The sequence below is a fragment of the Gorilla gorilla genome, chromosome 23 (assembly GCF_029281585.2).
Source record: "Gorilla gorilla gorilla isolate KB3781 chromosome 23, NHGRI_mGorGor1-v2.1_pri, whole genome shotgun sequence".
Lineage (NCBI taxonomy): Eukaryota > Metazoa > Chordata > Mammalia > Primates > Hominidae > Gorilla > Gorilla gorilla.
Window position 1 is genome coordinate 22,088,582 of NC_086018.1, and position 20,759 is coordinate 22,109,340.

General features: G+C 48.0%; 2 protein-coding genes across 8 annotated transcripts in view; one reads left to right on the plus strand and one right to left on the minus strand.

The window, feature by feature from the left end:
* Window positions 1-2,334, minus strand: part of GUCD1 (guanylyl cyclase domain containing 1) — a 15,541-nt gene extending 13,207 nt beyond the window's left edge. For 3 of the 7 annotated variants that reach the window (XM_055375304.2, XM_055375303.2, XM_019018150.3), the window contains exon 1: window positions 2,014-2,224. In XM_055375304.2, the coding sequence (XP_055231279.1) occupies window positions 2,014-2,224 (211 nt within the window). Of the gene's footprint in view, window positions 1-1,348; window positions 1,684-2,013 lie in introns of those variants that run through there. The other 4 variants (XM_019018151.3, XM_019018152.2, XM_004063182.4 and 1 more) reach the window with 4 other exon arrangements.
* Window positions 2,334-18,603, plus strand: SNRPD3 (small nuclear ribonucleoprotein D3 polypeptide). The gene is made up of 4 exons (XM_019018159.4): window positions 2,334-2,470; window positions 4,056-4,199; window positions 14,466-14,658; window positions 18,385-18,603. The coding sequence occupies exons 2-4, from the start codon at window positions 4,074-4,076 to the stop codon at window positions 18,444-18,446; spliced, it is 381 nt and encodes a 126-aa protein (XP_018873704.1). The 5' UTR covers window positions 2,334-2,470; window positions 4,056-4,073; the 3' UTR covers window positions 18,447-18,603.
* Window positions 18,604-20,759: the final 2,156 nt, after the last annotated feature.

Sequence of the window (20,759 nt, forward strand, 5' to 3'; positions counted from 1 at the left end):
GAGGCTCCCTCCTTACTCTGTGGCTTGGGCTGTGACACTGACTAGCTGGGCTATCTTCTGCCAGGCTATGACTGTCCATGCCTTTCCGTGTCCAGCTATAAAATGTGGCACAAGACAGGAGCTCTCTCTCAGAGACTCAGCTGCCCCTCCTCCTCTTGCCCTGCGCTCTAGAACTCCTTGATCCTGAGGCCTGGCAGGCCCCACAGGGCCATCTCCAGTCTCGGCAAGGGCGGATCGGACCTAGAGATGCTCATGTTGGGGGTGATAAGGTTAGGCGAGGCCTTGGCGTCTGTCCCCATAACAGGTTTAGCCTTCTGAACACAAAGCCACAGCCAGATGTTGCTGCCTGGAGCCAAAGGGCTGCCTGGAAGGCCCTGGCCTGACCTCAGTTAGTGGCTGTCACTAAGGAAGGCAAGCAGTGCACTAGCCTTTAATACTTAACCCATCTCAGACTCAGTCTGCTCAGCTGCAAAAGTGCAAATCACAGTGGGCACCTACTTCACTGGTTCGTTATGAGGACTACTGAGGCACTGCATGTAAACAACTGCACGCAGCGCGCGCCTGCCTCATAGAACACTCCCTGTGAATGTAAGCCATTCCTCCTCTGAGGCTCAGGAAAGGCAAGTATCTTGTCTCAGACCACAGGGCTAGACAACTGGAGGAGGAGGGATGTAAATCCCCCACCAACTCCACACAGCAGACACAAAAGGGAACACTCCGTGGGAGTGACACCTGAAGGTCAGGGTCCCACATGCTGTTGACCTCTTCCACAGTTGGCACTTCACTTCAGAGTTTACTAGCTAAAACTCCGTTTGTCATCAACCCCGCGCCTTCAGCAGGACAGGAATCACGTCTTCCCCCTCCCCTACGTCTTGGGCAAGCAAACTAACGGCCAAGACATTGAATACCAGTCCGGGTCTCCGCCCCAAAAGGGGCTCAGGCTACCGCGTGGCAGAGAGAACGAGGGTGAAGAACAACAGCAAGACAAAACGCCGAGTCTCGGAGGCCAGGGCACTGGCCCTTCCATTGCTCGGTGCTCTCGGCCAGTTTCCTGCCCTTCCCAGCCTCAGTCCTCCACGGTTTCCCAAGGCACGGGAGCTCCCAAGGCGGCTCCAGCAGGACTTTTCGCTTCTGGGGAAGGTGGTGCCCCTGCTACCCGGACCTTCCCACCATGCTGACAAGGGTCGCAATCCTGCGAGTGTCAGGAAACCCCCACTGACTGGAACCAGGCGGGTGTGGGGGCGAGGCGGGAGTCGGCCCAAGGTCGCGCGACTGGACCCTGCCCCGCGCTAGGGCGGGGTCCCTTTCGTTCCTAGGGTGAAGACTGGGCCCACAGAGAGGCACTGACCGGGCTCGAGCGGCGGCCCCGCGGCCTCCGCCTCCGTCCTCATGACCCGGGCGGCGCGGGGCGCCCATGGCCCCGGCCCAGAGCGGGCTACAGCTTCCGCTTCGGCTGGGGCGGGAGGGCGGTCGGTGCGTGTCGAGTTCCTTCTCCGCCACCGCCGCCGCTGCGGAGGGGAGAACGGGAGGCGGCGGCTGGGCCGCCCCAAGCGCCGCCCCAGCCCTTCCAGGTCTCGAATCTGGAGGCCCCGCCCCCTCCCCAAGCCCCGCCCCAAACTTTGATCCTAGAGGTCCCCAGCCTCCTGATTTAAGTCTGCTCCGGCCATTCGCCGCCTCAGCGTCGAGTGGCCCCGCCCTCTCACCCAATCCTCGCGCAGACGCGCAGCCCACCAGGACGCAGGCCCCGGAAGCCCCGCCCCTTTCCTTGAGCCCCGCCCCAAAGCTCGTGCATTTCCTGAATACAGGCTCGTCCCTTCAGCAAGCCCCGCCTTGCCGGGTCCCGCTCTTTTGCCAGTCTTAGGTGTAAGCCCTGATCCCGCCCAGTGCATCCCCGAGGCCCCAAGCAACTCTCCTCCAACTGGCTTTAGGGATGACCCTGAGCGGGCAGCCGCTCTACTCTATACCTAACTTTATCCGTACCAGATACCTAGCCTCACTCAGGGACCCCCTTACCTGGCGGTGCCGGGATCAACAAATGAAATTGTGAGGGGAAGTCCTGGCCCTTGGCCCAACCTCCTGCTGTCCCCGGTCTGAAGGCCCAAGCCCCGCGTCTCCGCCTTGCCGTCCAGCCTGTCCTTGGTGTGGGGTGCTTGGAAGTGTGAGCACCCTCTCTGGCTCTTTGCCGGCCCCAAGGGTCGTTGCGGCGGCCCCCGGGCCCGGTCATCAGCCCTCTTTTCCGGTGCCGGAACTATCGTACTGGTGCCCTAGTTTCCCAGCCGGCAGGCGGAGTGAGGAGGAAGCGGAGGCGAGACCGCTCTCAACACTGGGGAAAGGAAGGAGGCGGGCCCTGCGCGCAGCATTTTGGGAAAGAGTGGAATTCTGGGAGCTAGGCCCGCCATTCGCTTGACTCACGCCTTCGCCGTAGCATCTTTCGCAGCGGACCGAAGAGAAGAAAAGTAGGCCAGAGCCGGTGAGGCTGGGGACGGGCGAGGGGAGGTCGAGGCGCCTGTGAGGGGCCAGGGGCTGGAGAAAGACTTGCTGCATGGAACTCTGCGGGGCTCGGGGAGGGAAGAAAGCGGGAAGCTTGGGCCACCCAAACATCATCGTCGCCTCACTAGTTCCTGGAAGTAAGTTCATTAGCTTTCCCCTCAACGTGCATGCTTCTCACATTCTGTATCTCTCCAGGTGAGTGTTTTTCAAAGCTTCCAGGCAGTAATATCGAAGTCATTTCTGATTGACTATCTCCTTCCTCCAAATCCTATGAGTTTGTTTTTTTTTTTTTTTTTTAAGTAGAGACGGGGTTTCACCATGTTGCCCTGGCTGGTCTCGAACTCCTGGGCTCAAGGGATCCACCGGCCTCGGCTTTCCAAAGTGCTGGGATTACAGGCGTGAGCCACCGCGCCCAGCCGGTCATTTTTTAAAAAGTTCTTTGTATCTCTGCCCCAGTCCCCTTTCAGGCAATGGTCCCCTCATGCTTTCCACACTGTTGCAGCAGTTTTAACTGTTGCAGAAGTTTTAACAAGTTTCTCTGCTTCTAAACCTTACGTTCTATCCATTTTGTAAATAAATGCTGCTATCTTTTTATTGCGTCATTCTTTACCTGTAATTCTGCAGTGGTTCTCCACTACCTTCAGCATAAAATCTAGACTCCTAAGGCTGAAAGCCAGGGATCCTCACCAAAGGAGCCTGTCCTTTCAACCTCATGTTCTCCTGTCTTAGGTACACTTAGGTTGAAACTGAGTCGTTGCTCATCTCAATAAAAAGTTCACTGCTTGATGCTTTTGATAGGTCAAGTCAGGTGCTTTCCCTGATTTTCCTCCATGACAAGCATTTCCTGCATATAGCACGTTGTCACTTTGATATTTTCTCAATATCCTTGATAGTAAAATAAGTGAAGGGTTAAAGGGCTGAATTAAAAGTACAGCCTGCTCTCCTAGATGTGCATGGTCCTTTGGTCTGTATCTGCACCTTCCATAGGGTAGCCACTAGCTACATGTGGCCGTTGAGGACTTGGAATATGGCCACTGGGATTGAGGGACTGGGTTTTTTTATTTTACTTCTATCGTGTTTTAGTTAAGTTTAATTTAAATAGCTACGTGTGGAGATGAGCTGCTGTATTGGACAGCTCGGGCCTGTATTATTCTCAAAACGTAATCATCTACAATTAAGGGTTGACAAATAACAGTGCAACAGATTAACATTCCAATCCCCCTCCCCTGACACACACAGTATTGGCTAATGGTCCTTTAGCTGAAGATTAAGGGACATAGGGTAGCGGGGACACATGATCCATGGGAGATGCTCTCTTTTCATTCCTAGTTTTACTTCTGTCCACCCCATCATTCCTCCTCACCCCACATCTTGCACATATTTGCCAGATAGTTTCCTTCAAACCAGGAGCTGAGCTTTTTTTTTTTTTTTTCCTTGGTACAAAATGCAGCTTTGGTGTTTTTGCTAAGTTTTATGGAGTGCCATGCCTTGAAGGAAGCATGATGTGTGCCACATGCCTTTTCAGACTCTGAAAGATGAACTGACTGTTGTCTCTCTCATTGTAGAACTCTCTTCCTGCCAAGATGTCTATTGGTGTGCCGATTAAAGTACTGCATGAGGCCGAGGGCCACATTGTGACATGTGAGACGAACACCGGTGAGGTATATCGGGGGAAGCTCATTGAAGCAGAGGACAACATGAACTGCCAGGTATTCTGCTTTGCACGTGAGGCTGTGTGGGAGGAATGGCCCTGTGTCTTGAAGGACAGAAAAGTGTGGGTTGAGGGTCTCTGGAAATTGTTCTCATTCAGCAGTGATTTCCTAAGTGCCTAATGCATACCAGTCAGGTGCTGTTATAGGCTCTGGGGATGTGGGCATGAACGAGACACATAATCTTGAGGCAGAAAAGCCATTGGAGGTTTGGAATATTTTACTTTGTCCTTTTTGTTTTTTCCATCCCCAAATTTGGGGGTCTATTTGGGAGAAGTGCTACTTCCTTCAGTAGAATCCTTCAGATTCAGGGCCATTATCCATTTGCCTCCACTTGCTTTGCGGTTACCAGAATCTTCTCACCTACTGTGTTTGTTTCCCTTTTCTCTTGGAGGAGGAGTCTCATTTGATTATTGCAACTACCTTTTGAGGTAAGCAGGTTTGGTGATAGTCTTGTCATCCATAAAATAGGGAGAATGAGATTAAAGGGCTCATCACTCTGATGATAAATAATGGAGTAGTTTCCTGATATGGTGTCCTTCTCATGGCACAACTTTGCCTTTTGCATAGTCATCTGAATTTTTATAGCATTGTTTTTCAGTTGTATCTTCACACTTTCTTTGTTCTTTAAACCACTGGTTAAGAACTTGGACTTGGGAGTCAGAGAGAGATGTGGGTTTGAATCCTAATTATATGACCTTAGATGTATTAACCACTCAGTTTTTTCATCTGTAAAATGGGGGTGGTATTATTTTAGGTTCTTTGATGTAGATGCCAAGACAGAATTTTGCAAGGTATTTATTGGGGGAAATGACAATAAAGGATAAAAGAGCAAGGAAGCAGTAGTAGGCAGGGAAATTTTCAGTCTATGATGCTGGTCTGACTGGTGAAATGAGAGGGGAAAGGAAGGAGGATTGAGCAGGAAGAGCCTTAGACTACAGCGTAGTTTTGAGGAAATCTCAGCAAGGCAGCGATTGCTCGTTAGAAGAGTCTAGCATGGGGCAGAAATGGGCGGACTAGCACCCCCGGTGTGTTCAGGCCATTGGCTGGCAACATGAGGAGAGAGTAGCCTCAAGTTGAATGCCTTGGTGGACTGCAAAGATGGAGATTGTCGGCTCCCTGCACTCCTCATAGCCTGTGCTCTTTTGAAGGGAGATCTGAGCAGCATACCCTTAAGACTGCCACAGCGGTAATATCCACACCCCAGGACTTTTACAAAGATCAGATGAGCTATATGTGTGCCATACCTGCTCAGTGCCTCACATACTGTAAGTGTTCAACATATGATACCTATTGCTTTTTTCCAGATGAGAAGGTCAGAGAGGTAAAGCGCCTTACACTGCGGTCAGGCATCCTGACCATCCGTTGGTTTGCAGGGTTCATTTATTTGTGATTTTTCTGTAGCTTTGAGTGTCTGTCATCTTCCTGCGAGGTTGACAAGCTTGGTCAGTTCCCTGAATGCAGAGAAGTAGACCTCTGGTGACTCAGGTTTATTGCATTACTGTCAATAGATCAGTTTATCTATTGAGGGTAGATAAGTTTATCATCTCTCTTTCATATATCCAGTCCTCTGGCTTAAGGCATGCTCATCCACTTTAAGGTACTTTAATTTGGTGAGGAGAATGCAAGACTTGGGTTAGTGAATCTTAATGGGTTTGTTCAACTAGCTGTATGTATTTGGACAACTTGCTGGGTTTCCAGGGCCTTTGTCATCCCATCCGTAACGTGAAGGTGTCTAACCAGATAACCTTGGTAGCCATTCAGAGATGCAGTCAACATGACACAAAGTGCACAGACCTTGGTGTCCGACAGACCTGGAATCAGCCTGTAGCCTGCCACCTAGGGTGACTTGGGGTGAGCTTAGCTTTGGACCTCCTTCATCCTCTGGTCTCTCCTCTAAATCAGGGATAAAAATAGCACCTTGGCCTCAGAAGGAACCATAGTACAGAGGAAATGAGTAGATGGATGTCACATGCCTGACCAATGGTGGGGGGCAGCCACCTGCCTCCCTGCTTGTATTTGTACGCTAGTACTACCATAACAAAGTTTCACAGACTGGGCAGCTTAGACAACACAAATTTATTTTCTCATAGTTCTGAAGGCTGGAAGTCTGAGATCAAGGTGTTGGCAAGGCTGGTTTCTTCTGAGGAATGTGAAGGAAGGATCTGTTTCAGGCCTCTCTCCTTGCTTATAAATGGCTGTCTTCCTGTGTCTTCACTTGGTCTTCCCTCTGTAGTGTTTCTGTCCAGATCTCTTCTTATAAGGATACCATGCATGTAGGATTAGGGCCCACTCTAATGACTTCATCTTAACATAATTATGTGTATAAAGAATTTTTTTTTTTTTTTTTTTTTTTTTTTTTGAGATGGAGCCTTGCTCTGTCACCCAGGCTGCAGTCTTGCTTGCTCTGTCACCCAGGCTGGAGTGCAGTGGCGCGATCTTGGCTCACTGCAACCTCTGCCTTCCAGGTTCAAGCGATTCTCCTGCCTCAGCCTCCTGAGTAGCTGGGACTACAGGCACCTGCCACCATGCCCAGCTAATTTTTGTATTTTTATATTTTTAGTAGAGACAGGTTTCACCATATTGGCCAGGCTGGTCTCGAACTCCTGACCTTGTGATCTGCTCACCTTGGCCTCCCAAAGTGCTGGGATTACAGATGTGAGCCACCATGCCCAGCTTGCTTGCTTTTTTTTTTTTTTTTTTTTTTTTGAGAGTCTCACTCTGTCGCCCAGGCTGGAGTGCAGTGGCATGATCTCAGCTCACTGCAACCTCTGCCTCCTGGGTTCAAGCACTTCTCATGCCTCAGCCTCCTGAGTAGCTGGGACTATGCCCAGCTAGTTTTTCGTATTTTTAGTAGAGATAGGGTTTCCCCATGTTGCCCAGGCTGGTCTCAAACTCCTGAGTTTGCCTCAGCCTCCCAAGTGCTAGGATTACAGGCGTGAGCCACTGCACCTGGCCCTTTTTTTTTTTGAGACAGAATCTTGCTCTGTCGTCCAGGCTGGAGTACAGTGGCACCATCTCAGCTCACTGCAACCTCCGTCTTCCCGGGTTTAAGCAACTCTCTTGCCTCAGTCTCCTCAGTAGCTGGGGTTATAGGCATGGGCCGCCATACCCCACTAATGTTAATATTTTTTGTATTTTTAATAGAGATGGAGGCTCATCATGTTGCCCAGGCTGCTCTCTAAGTCCTGAGCTGAGGCAATCTGCCCACCTTGGCCTCCCCAAGTGCTAGGATTACAGGCATGAGCCACTGCACCCAGCCTTTTTTTTCTTTTCCTTTTTCTTTTCTTTCTTTTTTTTTTTTTTTTTGAGATTAAGCCTTGGTCTGTTGACCAGGCTGGGGTGCAGTGGTTTGATCATAGCTCATGGGCAGCCTTGGACTTCTGGGCTCAAGAGATCTTTTCACCCCAGTCTTCTAAGTATCCAGGACTACCAGTGTGCCCCACCATACCTGGCTAATTTTTAAATTTTTTTGTAGAGACGGAGTCTTGATATGTTTTTCAGGCCAGTTTCAAACTCCTGGCCACAAGTGATCCTGCTGCCTCGGTCTCTCAAACTCCTGGAATTACAGGCATGAGCCACCACATCTGGCCTGTAAAGATTTTTTGTCTCTAAATATGATCACATTCTGAGGTGCTGGGTATTAGGACTTCAACAATGAATTTTTTTGAGGGATACAATTTAGCCTTTAACAGGATGTAGAGGCCTCACTGGGTCTACCAAAACCTAGGCACATTGAATAAGAGCCAGCAGACTGTGGCGTAGCTAAAGCTGGTGGTGGGTGAACTCTGAGCACAGTTTAGTTTGTTCAGCACATCTCAGGCTGTGAGGCTTGCCTGTCCTTCCCAGATCCAGTCATTCTGCCTTTTGGGAATGAGAGCATCCTCTTAGCACTTTTCCTTGCTTGTTCAATACCATTTTCTGTTATAAAAGTGGGGTGGGACAAAATGTGGTGGCTACTCATATAATCCCAACACTTTGAGAGGCTGAGGCAGGAGGATCACTTGAGCCCAAGGGTTCAAGACCAACCTGGGCAACATGACAAGACTTTGTCTCTAAAAAAAATAAAATAGACGGATGTGGTGGCACATGCCTGTAGTCCCAGCCATTCAGGTGGAGGCTGAGTTGGGAGGATTACTTGAGCCCAGGAAGTCAAGGCTGCAGTGAGCTATGGAGTGCCACTGCACTCCAGCCTGGGCGACGGAGTGAGACCTAGTCTCACACACACACAAAAGCACACCACAACGATTCAGAAAAAAATAGAGGATCTCACTCTGTTGCCCAGGCTAGTCTTGCACTCCTGGACTTAAGCGATCCTCCCACCTTGGCCTCCCAAAGTATTGGAATTACAGGCCTAAGCCACACCTGCCCTGTTTTGGGGTTTTAGTATTTACTTTTTATTCTATCCTCTTTCAGAAATAGTTAGACCCTGTCTCTTCTGAGAAGCAAAAAAGTTTAATTATCTGGATGTGGGGCCGGGCACTGTGGCTCACGCCTGTAATCCCAGCACTTTGGGAGGCCGAGGCGGGCAGATCACCAGGTCAGGAGATTGAGACCAGCCTGGCTAACACGGTGAAACCCTGTCTCTACTAAAAAAATACAAAAAAATTAGCCGGGTGTGGTGGCGGGCGCCTGTAGTCCCAGCTACTCGGGAGGCTGAGACAGGAGAATGGCGTGAACCCAGGAGGCAGAGCTTGCAATGAGCCAAGATTGCGCCACTGCACTCCAGCCTGGGCGACAGAGCAAGACTCCATCTCCAAAAATAAAAAATATATTATCTGGATGTGATGGCTTATGCCTGTAGTCCCAGCTACTCCATAGGCTGAGGCAAAAAGGATCACTTGAGCCCACCCAGCAGTTCAGGCTGCATTAAGCTCTGGTCGCACCACTGCACTCCAGCCTGGGTGACAGAGCAAGACCCTATCTCTAAAATTAAAAAAATTCTATGGCAGGATAAAAGTAGATACATAGATCATGGTGCAGGTAAGCTGGGGTAGAATGTAAAATGAAGCCAAGCAGTCAGTATCCAGAAATGTAAACCTGAATCTCTGTACATTGAATAAAGGTATATTCCAGTGTAAGATTAAGCAGGGAAGATCATCAGTTCCAAAATGCATAGTGTTCTTAAGTTAAAATAGCAATTGTGTGGATTTCCCTGGCACTCAGATACAGGAGACACTATTAGATGATATCCTCGACAACATCCCCATACAAAATACCCTGTCTTTTATGGTCCCTCAAGTAGTTTTAAAGTATCCTGTTATCTTAGCACTGTTTTTGACATTTGAAAATGCAAAATATGGCCAGGCACATTGGCTCATGCCTGTAATCCCAGCACATTGGGAGGCTGGGCCAGGGGGATCACTTGATCCCAAGAGTTTGGGGCCACCCTGGGCAACATAGTGAGACCCTGTCTCATATATATGTATGTGTGTGTGTATATATGTATATGTATGTGTATGTATGTATGTGTATATATGTGTGTGTATGCATGTGTGTATGTATGTGTATATATATGTATGTACGTATATATATGTGTGTGTGTGTATATATATATATATATATATTTTTTTTTTTTTTTAAAGGAAGAAGAGGAAATATGTGTATGTGAAACTCAGGATGAGGTCCCTGAAATGGTGCTTATCGGGTCAGAGGGTGTGCATCTGAGGTTAAGCTGGGAAGGCAGGGAGCTTTTGTTCTCCTTCTCATTCCCACAGCTGCAAGCCAAGCACTGGTGGCCAGTGCTGCAGGATAGGGCATCAGCTGCAGGATATGGCATGTCTGTCAAAATGCTGTTGGCATAAGTGAGAAAAATAACAATACTCCAAAATATGTCCCCAGTTTTATAAAAATGGACCCAAATTATAAATGATACAAGCAAATACAGAGAGTAATGGTCAAACCCATTTCACTACATTCAAAGTGACTTAATTCTTAGAAGTTTTGGTGGGAGAATGTGGTGTAGAGCTCTGCACAAGCAGACATTGTGGTTTTGGGGCTTCAACATGACCACCCAGTCACTGATGGGACTGTTTGAAATCTGTTTTGTTGGCTTTGGCATATAATAGCCATCTTTGGAAAACTGGTCTCTGTATGGAATATGGTCTTGTGTCACTGTATAAAAATGAGAGCCCAAAAGAAGCTCTCACATGATTGGGTCAGAAAATTGCCCATAACTATTGCTAGGAAAGTTTTTGAAATCTCTGAATTCAATGTAATTGAATTTCTTTAGACACCTAGCCCTCTAGGTTGAAGGAAAACCAGTTTTTTAAACTTATCGTATACTTTTTTTTTCCTGTACTGTTTGTGTGTGGATTGCATTCATCATGCTCCTCTACCCCATAATACTTTTGTATTTCCTAAGAACAAAGATAGGTAGATGGCCTTAGTTGGTATTCCTATTACAGCAGTGGCATCCAAGCGCCTCTGCCTTTGTGTATGTGTGAAATTGTCCTAAAGAATGTCCTAAAGAATGCATTTCTGGTGTATTGACAGGCCTGAGACACCCCAACACACCTTCACAGTCCTGGAGCTAGCTTTCTCCATCTTGGCCCCAGGTTTCTAAGAAAGTCCCACCACTTTGTGCTACAAAGATTCTCTCTCTCCCCCTCAGGATGTCATTTCAGTTGGGCACCTGGCTTAAACCATATGTGTTTCATTGTGGCTGTTGAGGAAAGTTGATTAAACTGGGTGTTCCTGCCTGGAGTTGATTAAGATCTGGTTCACTCAAAAGTTGCTGCCTTGGGCTTGTGATACAAACACAGGTCAGGCTTATTAGCAAGCTCTAGCAGGCGTGTGTGCAGTGAGACTGTGGGGTTTTGTCCACAGCAAGCTGTTCTCAGCCAGTGCTGCAGGGAAAGCGAGAGCAGTAGTGAGCCTGGTTGTTAGGGTTAAAATAGGAGTCAGATGACACTGGACTCTGCTGCTTCAGCCAGGACATAGTTCATTTATGGAAATGCCTAGATTAAGTCTTGTTGGACTTATGCAACAGCTTCTGTCAGGAAAGGAGTGAGATGTGCCCCTGTGCTGGAGGGAGTATAGCTTAGCAGTGGCACAGCTCCCAAAACACATTTTAGCTGTCAATCAGATTTAGCATGTACTGAGTCTCTATTATGTATTAGGCAATAGAGACAGCATTTAGACATACTTTGCCTTGTTCACTTTTTTTTTTTTTTTTTTGACAGGGTCTTACTCTGTTGCCCAGGCTGGAATGTAGTGTCATAATCATAGCTCACTGCAGCCTTGAACTCCTGGGCTCCAGCCATCCTCCCACCTCAGCCTCCCAAGTAGCTGGGACCACAGGCATGCACCACCACACCTGGCTAATTGTTAAAAATTTTTGTAGAGATAGGATCTTGTTACATTTCCCAGGCTGGTCTCAAACTCCTGACCTCAAGCAGTCATCCCACCTTGGCCTCCCAAAGTGCTGGGATTACAGACATGAACCACTGTACCTGGCCTGATTTGCTTTTTAACAATTTCAGGAAATGTGATCAGATGCAGTGGTTAAGAGTGTGAGTTAGACAGAACTGGGTTCAAACTCCAGCCAGGCCATGTAAGCGTGGTGTGACCTCAAGCAGGAGAATAGAGGGAAAGGACATGGGTTTCTGGGGACAGATCTGCCTCTGAATGGCTATGTCACTTCATCTCTTTACCTTGTAGGATTTTGTGGGGTAACATGAGCTGCCGTGGGGAAATCACCTGGGCCAGCACTTGATGTCTAATAAGTGCTTAGTAACTAGTTGGCTTTGTTGTCTTGTGTTTTCAAAACTCAGCTTTGTAGTTGAGGGAATGGAGGCTCAGGGAAGCCTGGAGATATACCTGGGGTTACACTTCTGACAAATGGCAGAGCTGGATCTCACCTATAGGTCTTTAGGCCTATTTTGTGTCTTCTACAGAGTCATGAGTGTGGCACAGTCCCCAAAACACGTTTTTTGTTTGTTTGGTTTGTTTTTTGTTTTTTGAGACGGCGTCTTGCTCTGTTGCCCAGGCTAGAATACAGTGGCGTGATTTCGGCTCACTGCAACCTCTACCTCCTGGGTTCAAGTGATTCTCCTGCCTCAGCCTCCCGAGTAGGTGGGACTACAGGCACCTGCCACCACACCCAGCTAATTTTTGTATTTTTAGTAGAGCCAGGGTTTCACCGTGTTTGCCACACTGGTCTCAGGTGATCCACCCACCTCGGCCTCCCAAAGTGCTGGGATTACAGGCATGAGCCACCGCGCCCAGCCCCAAAACACATTTTAATTGTCAGTCAGATTCAGGTGAGCCTGAGTTGTATCCAGTTTCTGTCTTGGGTAGTCTGACCATAAACCTGGCGTTCATTTGTGGCACTAGAGGTTATGGTATTCTTCAGGGGAAGAAAAGGATTGGTAAGGACTTGGGAACTGGATGAAAATTTAATAACAGGCTGGGAGTGAGGAGCCTGGAGCAGAAGGTTTATGAGAAGCTGGAGCCCTGTTGCCCCTGAAGGTAGAACAGGGATAGTGGGTAGAAGCTCTAGAAACCGTTCCTCTAGAAACTGCTCATATACAACAGGGGCAGCCCCAGAGCATAGTTTTGTTTGTTTTCTTTTTGAGAGGATCTTGCTCTGTGGCCCAGGCTGGGGTGCAGTGGCTCCATCACAGCTCCCTGCAGCCTCGACCTCCCAGAACCAAGTGATCCTTTCACCTCAGTTTCCCGAGTAGCTGGACTACAGGCACGTGCCACCACACCCAGCTAATTTTTGTAGAGATGAGGTCTCACTGTGTTGCCCAGGCTGGTCTCAAACTCCTGGGCTCAAGTGATCCTCCCACCTTGACCTCCCAAAGTGTTGATATTACAGACATGAGCCACCACACCTGGCCCATAGTTGTTCTTTTCTGAGTGTTCAAGCAGAGGCTGGGTGGCCAGTTAGCACTTGAGGAAAAGAATGAATGAGTATAAGATGGCAACTAGCCAGACAGAAATCTGCAGAGACAGCACATCTTTCTACAATAAGGGCTGACCCATTCTAAATAAATTATAGTTCTCTCTCTTCAGAAGGTTCATACAATAAGCTGCTTTTTCTGTAAATGTGGTGCTTGTTGAGGTTGATGCTGGCAGATTGGTATCACCCTCCCATGCCAAGCTGGTCTCACCTTCAGGCTCCCCATTTGTCCATCCTGCAGTCTATCCTTGTTGACACATTTATCTTTCCTGAGTGCTGCCTTAACCCTATTAATCTTTCCTCTATCGACAAACTTGAGTGACTCCTTTATCTGAAGTAACGACCCTGTCCAGTGTCATTATTCGACTGCTCTGGTCCTCACATCCTGTAGGCTCCTGCCCAAGTGCGTGCTCTTTTCCTTGTGCAAGCTCTTGCCTCATAACCCTCCAGTAATTTCAGGCCCTTTTTACAGGCCCTGTGGTACCACCTCCATTTCTCAGTCCCTAGTCACCCAAGCTGGAGGGTTCTGTCTCACCTTCTAGAGTATGCACTCTGGAGGGTCAGAACCACATCTGGTATATACTTGTGACCTTCATGGTGCCTTTGAAATCTGAGTGCCAGGCAGTGCAGGGGAAGACAGTTTGGACCAGCAGTTTGAAGCTGTTTTCGTTAGGGTTTAGCACCTTCAAGAGCTCTTCACATCTTTGCTCAGCAGGCAGTGCAGCACAGCCAGGGCTCTGAAGCTAGGCCAGCTGGTTCGAATCTGGAGTTCCCTGCATTCCAGCTGTTTGACCTGGGATAACTGCTTTGGTTTTTTTAACATGTAAAGATGGGAGCACTCGGCTGGGCGCAGTGGCTCACACCTGTAATCCCAACACTTTGGGAGGCTGAAGCGGGCAGATCACCTGAGGTCGGGAGTTTGAGACCAGCCTGTCCAACCTGGTGAAACCCCACCTCTACTAAAAATACAAAATTAGCCAGGCATGGTGGCGCATGCCTGTAATTCCAGCTACTCAGGAGGCTGAGGCAGGAGAATCGCTTGAACCCGGGAGGCAGAGGTCACGGTTAGCCGAGATTGCACCATTGCACTTCAGCCTGGGCAACAAGAGTGAAACTCCATCTCAAAAAAAAGGGGGGGAGCACTCATACCCAAGCTGAAGGTGTTGTGAGGACTGTTTAGGTAAAGTGCTCAGTGCAGTCCCTGGTGTACACAGTTAGTACCGATGATTGCTGTGTGATTCACCAGCTTTGTCACAATGTCAGTCTGCTTTTCTGGACTTCCCCCTCCCAACAGTCAAGGCCCTCCCCACCGCTGGTGCTGTTGACCGTTAACTGATTAGCTGGTGATTTCCTTCCAGATGTCCAACATCACAGTCACATACAGAGATGGCCGAGTGGCACAGCTGGAGCAGGTATACATCCGTGGCAGCAAAATCCGCTTTCTGATTTTGCCTGACATGCTGAAGAACGCACCCATGTTAAAGAGCATGAAAAATAAAAACCAAGGCTCAGGGGCTGGCCGAGGAAAAGCTGCTATTCTCAAGGCCCAAGGTAGGTGCTTTTCATGCACAGGTTTTAAAATATGGGTTTGTCTTGTGTCTTGTAGAAAGGGGCCCTATTACTGCCTGGAGACAGAGAGGGTTTGACCTCTGCTCTCTCCACACCCACCACCCACTGCCACCCCTTCCCCTTGCAGCGTGGAGCAATCCTGTGAGGCCATTATTTTATTTTTTTGAGACAGAGTCTCGCTTTGTCACCCAGGCTGGAGTGCGATGATGTGATCTCAGCTCACTGCAACCTCTGCCTCCCAGGTTCAAGCAATTCTCCTGCCTCAGCCTTTCAAGTAGCTGAGATTACAGTGCGCACTGCCCTGCCTAGCTAATTTTTTTATTTTTAATTTATTTTTATTTTTATTTTATTTATTTATTTATTTTCTTTTATTTTTTTGAGATGGAGTCTCGCTCTGTTGCCCAGGCTGGAGTGCAGTGGCGTGATCTTGGCTCACTGCAACCTCCGCCTCCCAGGTTCAAGCAATTCTCTGCCTCAGACTCCTAAGTAGCTGGGATTACAGGCACCCCCCACTGCACCGGGCTACTTTTTGTATTTTTAGTAGAAACGGGGTTTCACCACCTTGGCTAGGCTGGTCTTGAACTCATGACCTTGTGATCCACCCGCCTCAGCCTCCCAAAGTGCTGGGATTACAGGCGTGAGCCACTGCGCCCGGCTTATTTTTATTTTATTTACTTATTTTTGTATTTTTAGTAGAGATGGGATTTCACCATGTTGGTCAGGCTGGTCTTGAAGTCCTGACCTCACATGATCCACCTGCCTCGGCCTCCTGAAATGCTGGGATTACCAGTGTGAGCCACCGCACCTGGAGAGGCCCATCTTTTCTAGAAGTTCTGTGCGAGAGGTGTGGGATCACTTGCCCTTGTCTAGTTTGCCGAGCAGACACAGCCCGGAGCAGATGAGCTGACTCGAGTGTGAGGGCAGCATTTCCTACTGAGACTGGGTCTTATGGATGGACACCAGCATGTACTTAGGGAGGTCTGATAGTGGAGCTCCGTTTTCAGAAATAAAGCCACCTTTTAGTACATTCCAAAGGTGGGACTGTCCTTTTTGCAGTCCCCTAGTCTGGTCTTGCTTCTTGGTTAGCCTAATTTGGTTTTATATTTAGGTTCATGAAAGTTCTGTCATGTTGATTAGACAACAAAGTAATTGCGGCCCTTGGAAACTGTCTTAGTGTTGGTAAAAAAGGTTTGCAGCCAAGGAAGGCACTGGATTCTTCATTGGTATCTTTAGCTGCTATACATGTTTTATATGTGTGTGAGGAAAAAAGTCAAACTGTGTTTTTCCTCTGCTCTCACAACACAACAGTCAACAAAGACTTCTGTGACCAAGCAAGCAGTCAGTTCTGCAGTAGACACCAGCTGGGTGTCCTTCAGTTCTGACACTATCTACCTGGAGATAGCCTGAAAAACCATAGTTTGAGGGCTCGGTCCCACAAGACTGCCCCTGCACCCCCCACTATTATTCATAAGCACAGGCCTCCAGAACATCTGAATGGCTTCAAGCCAGGGTTCTCACGTCTCCCTCCTTGGGTTCAGTTAATTTGCTGGAGTAGCTCACACAACTCGGGAATCACATACTTAAATTTACTGGTTTATAACAGGATATTTTATAGGCTACAAATAAACAGCCACATGAAGAGATGCATAGGGTGAGATCTGGAAGGGTCGCAAGCACAAGAGCTTCTAGCCCCATGGTGTTTCCTCCCGGCACATGGATGAGTTCTTGTTCACCTTCCTGTCAGGCTCCGCATGATCAGCTGTCCCGAAGCTCCCCTAACCCTGCCCTCTTGGGCCTTTTATGGAGACTTTATTGGATAGTCATGATTAAAGGATGGACAACCATGTGGAAATGCCATTAGACAAAATGGGTGTGATCTAACACTAATAGACGGGGTTGGGAAACCCCACAAGGCCTGTCCAGATTCTTTTTGGCCTCTCTCTGCAGCATTTGTTCCTCCAGGGTATAGGGCAGGACCTTTCTCTGGAGTGAGGTCTTATGACCCACAATCAGATTAGGGTCCTGCCTTGAGCAGGTGAAAGGAGGGCAGGAGAAGTTTCAAGAGAGAGATTCTGTCTCCTGAGTCCTGCTTCTGAGGCCTAAAGTGCCCCAATGTTATGACAAAAGACTATAACAAGGACTATAGGAGTTACGAGCTGGGAACCATGGATGAAAGCTCAAGTTTAAAGATGTAATAGTGTGAGGGGCCGGGCACAGTGGCCCATGCCTGTAATCCTAGCACTTTGGGAGGCCGAGGTGGGCAGATCACGAGGTCAGGAGTTCGAGACCAGCCTGGCCAACACAGTGAAACCCCGTCTCTACTAAAAATACAAAAATTAGCTGGGTATGGTGGCAGGTCCCTGTAGTCCCAGCTACTCGGGAGGCTGAGGCAGGAGAATCGCTTGAACCCAGGAGGTGGAGGTTGCAGTGACCCAAAATCGTGCCACTGCACTCCAGCCTAGGTGACAGAGCTAGACTCCATCTCAAAAAAAAAAGAACATTTTATTTGTTCTTCAAAGCCTGTCTTCTCCTAGAACCCCTGGGTTACAGAGGAGAACAGCAGTCTCATCATGCTATTTATATGGAGAGTGTTTTCTTTTTGCTACTATGAAATAATTCTTTTTTTTTTTTTTTGGAGACTGAGTCTCCATCACCCAGGCTGCAGTGCGGTGGCTTGATCTCAGCTCACTGCGACCTCCTCCAACTCCCAGGTTCAAGTGATTCTCTTGCCTCAGCCTCCCAAGTAACTGGGATTACAGGCGCATACCACCACGTGCAGCTAATTTTTGTGTGTTCAGTAGAGAAGGGGTTTTGCCATGTTGGCCAGTCTGATCTCAAACTTATGACCTCAAGTGATCTGCCTGCCTTGGACTCGCAAAGCCCTGGGGTTACAGACATGAGCCACTGCACCCAGCCTGAAATAATTATTTTCTCAGGAAAAAATACAAAAGATAATATAACCCTTCTCCCAGATCTAACACATGTTAACACTTAACTATATTTGTTTCAGAATTGAAAAAATTAATTCAGTGCATCTATAATGTTTTTCAGCTCACCCAAGGCCAGCCCCAGGGATTTGTCTTTTCTGTAGCTCTCAGACCACCTTCTTTGCCCTCAGCATGCTACCTCCCAGCCTCTTGTAGAGAGCAGTGTGGGACTGGAAGGCAAGAGTGTGCTGCTAGCTCCTGCTTTGATGCCAGTCCCCAGCCCCTGCCCCTCCGTCTCCATCCCCCCTGTTAAATGCAGTGGCTGTCAGCTGGACGTGTTGGCTTATGCCTGTAATCCTGACACTTTGGGAGGCCGAGGTGGGTGGATCACCTAAGGTCAGGAGTTTAAGACCAGCCTGGCCAACAAGTCTTTGGTGAAACCCTGTCTCTACTAAAAATACAGGAAATTAGCCGAGCGTTGTGGTTCACGCCTGTAGTCCCAGATACTCAAGTAGGAGGCTGAGACATGAGAATCGCCTAATCCCAGGAGGTGGAGATTGCAGTGAGCCGAGATCATGCCACTGCACTCCAGCCTGGGCGACAGAGTGGGACTCCGTCTCAAAAAAAAAAAAAAAAAAAGGTGGGAGGTGGAAATGCAATGGCCAGGGTGGTGTTGGACTAGGTAACCCTTCTAACTGGTGTCCTAGGGCCCTGGCTACTCTGTGCTATGAGCATTCACCGACCACACTGACTTGGCCTCATATTTTCTCTTCCCTTTCAGTGGCCGCAAGAGGAAGAGGACGTGGAATGGGACGTGGAAACATCTTTCAAAAGCGAAGATAATTTTCTAAGTTGAACAGAACTTTGTCCTTTTTTCTTTCAGGTTATCTGAGTTCATTGGAGTGGGTGCTTGTGCATATGTGCTAGGTATCTTTTGCCATCTTTCTCTTTAGATCAGGGGAAATGTTTAAGCTAAATAAATCTGGGGGGCTTTTTGTTCTGTTTTGTTTTGTTTTCTTTGAGAAAATAAGGACTTTGTGTTCATTTGAAGTTTGCTTTGGCTAAATTTTGACACCCTGGGGGATGTCCTGGGAGAATGCCAGTACTTTGAAATAGCACAGCTATTGATGAGAGTTTAAGCTGCTGTTCCTGGCCAGTTGCAGGTTAAGCCCCAGAAAAGTTCACCTTGGAGAAGCTCCGAGAACACACAGATTGTGTCTCATTCATCTTCAGACACAGGCACATAGTGTGGCACTTTGTTCAGTTAACATTTGTGGAGCTGTCATCAGCTCAGCTTTAACAACACAGGTGACTCTTTCCCTTGATGAAGTCATAGGTAATTCAGGGGCCGGGTGCGGCAGCTCACGCATGTAATCCCAGCACTTTGGGAGGCCAAGGCGGGTGGATCACGAGGTCAGGAGTTCGAGACCAGCCTGGCCAATATGGTGAAACCCCGTGTGTACTAAAAATAAAAAAATTAGCCGGGTGTGGTGGCATGTACCTGTAGTCCCAGCTACTCGGGAGGCTGAGGCAGAAGAATCGCTTGAACCCAGGAGGTGGACATTGCAGTGAGCAGAGATCATGCCACTGTACTCCAGCTTGGGCGACAGGGCGAGACTGCGCCTCAAAAAAAAAAAAAAAGTAATTCAGGGGATCCTAGTGGCCAGCTTCCTTGGCTCGTATACTGGCTACAACAAGTAGTTTTGTGGTGATTTGTGGAAACAGATTCTTGGGAGCATATCAGAGCATCTCAGCATTGATTGGCACATCCATAGTTGTTAGTGTAGGAAGGGTGACCAGCAGCTCAGCACAGTGGCTTGCTTCCAGCACTCTGGGAGGCTGAGGTAGAGGATTGTTTGAGAGGAGTTCAAAACCAGCCTGCGAGATATAGTGAGACCCTGTCTCTACAAAAAATTTTAAAAATTAACTTGGCATGGTGGTGCACACCTATAGTCCTCGCTACTAGGGAGGCTGAGGTGGGAGGATCACTGGAGCCTGGGAGTATGAGGCTGCAGTGAGCTATGACCTTGCCACTGTACTCCAGCCTGGGCAAAAGAGCAAGACTTTGTCTTTAAAGAAAAATAAGTAGTAGTAAAGAGTATAAGATACACAGGGTGAATAATTGTGACAAAAACACAGAAACTGGAAAAGCAGCCTGAAAAAATCAAATCACCAAAAAGAGGTCTTGCCAGGGATTCAGTATGGTATGAGCTACAGCATAAGCCATCAAGAGGAAAACTGATCAATTATTGGCTCTTAGAATGTTGCTCATTGAACAGATTGTTCAAGTAATGAAAGAGGAGGGGAAAAAAATCCAGCACATTAGTTAACCTGGCATCAATGAATGAGTTTCTAATAAGCTTTGTCTTATGATACTACCTGGAGGTTACAGAGCTGGTATTCTGAGGAATAAGCATCAGTGAGTTGGTCAGATACAATAGACATTTAAAATAGGGCTTCAGGCCAAACATGGTGCCCCACGCCTATAATGCCAGCACTTTGGGAGGTCGAGGCGGGAGGATCACTTGAACCTAGGAGTTTGAGACTAGCCTGGGCTGTTAAGCTTTGTTAACCAAGACCGCATCTCTACAAAAAATTGAAAAGTAGCCGGGCACAGCTGATGCCTGCAGTCCCAGCTATCCTGGAGGTTGAGGCAGGAAGACCACATGAGCCCAGGAGATTAAGGCTGCAGTGAGCTATAATTGCACCACTGCACTCCAGCCTGGATGACAGTGAGACCCTGTCTCTTAAAAAACAAATGAAAGCAGTGGTTTTCAACATCAACTAAGGATCTTATTAGAAATGAAGACTGCAAGCCCCACACCTGGAGTGGGGCCCAGGAATCTGCATTTTAAACAATTCCCTTGTCCCCAGATAAGTAATTCTTAAGTATTCTATCTTAAGTAGACCTGAAGCCGTATTTTGACCCTGTACTAGTATGTTATTTTAGTATAATCATTACTGAATTCATCATACTTTTACAGTAAACAGTACTTACTTTGAATAATAACACATTACACTTAATAGTAGTGAACTGCATCCTCGATATCAAAAGCGACTTTTGATGTAGTTCACTCTGGACCCGTACAGGAACACCAGCCTTGCAGATTCGCCACGCAATGGAAACTGGCTATAACCCTACCTAGATCTGAAAAG